This window comes from Echinococcus granulosus, assembly GCF_000524195.1.
Source record: "Echinococcus granulosus chromosome Unknown EG_S00186, whole genome shotgun sequence".
In the NCBI taxonomy this organism is placed as follows: Eukaryota; Metazoa; Platyhelminthes; class Cestoda; order Cyclophyllidea; family Taeniidae; genus Echinococcus; species Echinococcus granulosus.
Genome location: NW_020170566.1, coordinates 110,139 through 111,710, shown reverse-complemented (window position 1 = coordinate 111,710; position 1,572 = coordinate 110,139). Strand labels below are relative to the sequence as shown.

General features: G+C 43.0%; 1 protein-coding gene across 1 annotated transcript; it reads left to right on the top strand. All coding sequences in view use genetic code 11, as the record gives it.

The window, feature by feature from the left end:
- Positions 1-725: 725 nt before the first annotated feature.
- On the top strand, positions 726-1,285 carry EGR_10059 (hypothetical protein; the record flags this gene model as incomplete). Its single annotated transcript, XM_024499308.1, has 2 exons — positions 726-802; positions 1,171-1,285. The coding sequence occupies 2 exons, from the start codon at positions 726-728 to the stop codon at positions 1,283-1,285; spliced, it is 192 nt and encodes a 63-aa protein (XP_024346288.1).
- Positions 1,286-1,572: the final 287 nt, after the last annotated feature.

Below are 1,572 nucleotides of genomic sequence, written 5' to 3'. Positions count from 1 at the left end.
GACTTAATTAGATTGTCTGCAAAATATTGGTTTGGAATTATGTATTTTTTGTTTGGGTAATGAATAAAATTATCAAATTTGTTATCGAGATAGCCTAAAGTGCATTTATGCAATGCCGATATTTATGAATAAATCCTTCTTCACGCTTGCATTTAGCAGACAGAGCACAACGTAGAGATAGAGACAACGTTTGTTCAAGAAAATCATCTTAAGGCCACAACCTTTATTGTACTTTTGACAATACCTTCTGATTTCAAAAGTTAGCACGATTGGATGGGCGTTAAAATGTGAGATCAAAGGCTGTTTCTTCCATTTTCTATTCTCTGACGTCTGTCCAGCTAATAACCCCTCAAATAAGTTAGCTGATTACCTTCTCCAAGAGGCGATAAGTTTCCACCAATGGAGCAATGTAAACTTAGATAAAGGTCCTTCTTTTCAATTAATAAGGGTAAAACATCACGGACAGTTCATTTTGCAGAAGTGACTTCAGAATTCCAATTTATTCACTTGTGTGTGCAACAAAAGCAATAAATTCCTGGTTAAGGATTCTACAGACTTTAAGTTAGCTTTGAGCACTGTAAAACCCACACTATTCCAGAATTTGTTTTGTATAAGTTTAGGGAGGGATTTCAGGATAGGTAGCATAAGTAGGGCAGGAGGACTCTTCTACATTAGCTTGTAATTCGAAAAGCAAGGGACTCGGTAGATCTACAGCCTTGTGCGTCATGCGTCAGATTTGTGGATTCCACATGTCACCCCTCAGTCGGTACCGCCTGTTTTTGGCATTGGTGGAGTTGAATGCGTGAGTAACTACGAAAGCGAAAGCCAACACATGCAATACAGCGACTTGGTGACAGGTCGTTTTGGTCGACCATCGAAGGAGTGAATAAGTGGGGGTGGACATCCTTAACATACTGACTGTCTACTGACAGTAAGTGTTCGTTGGCTACGCCCACAAGCATAGGACCTATGTCTCGCCTTCCACTTCCCCGGTTGCTACTTTCATTGCGTCGCTCCGCTTGACACATCCCCCTCTTTTGTGTCTGCAGGTGTGAATCTCGAGTCTGGCTACATTGGAGACGAGCCGCCTCCATCTGATTTAAAACTTTGTGCCATTTAAATTTATGGTCATGTCAGCTTGGCCAGTCCTCCACTTCCCATTCTCCAAAGTTTCTCCTCGCGTCGGATGTCTGATCAGACATTGGGGTCTTTCCTTCTCCCTCCACCATTTGTCCATTTTCAACTGAAGGAGAGGCAAGATCAACGAAGGAAGGCAAATGAGTGAGTGTAAGTGTGTTGACCGATGAGTGTGTGACTGGGATAGTGGATGGGTGGGTAGCCGGAAGATGGAGTGTTGAAGAAGTGAAGAGGTGAAATCAAATAAGCGAACAATGAACCAGCCCACATAAGAGATCTCACTTGACTAGAAGGTTGGGTTTCGAAGTAAGGAGAGAGGAAGAGGAGGAGATGAGACGAATGTACCCTGACCGAGACAGTGCCCCTTAATTTCACTTCGAAGGTGCCCCAAGCAAATGACAGTGAGGCGCCAAAACAACTGCTACCTAAATATAG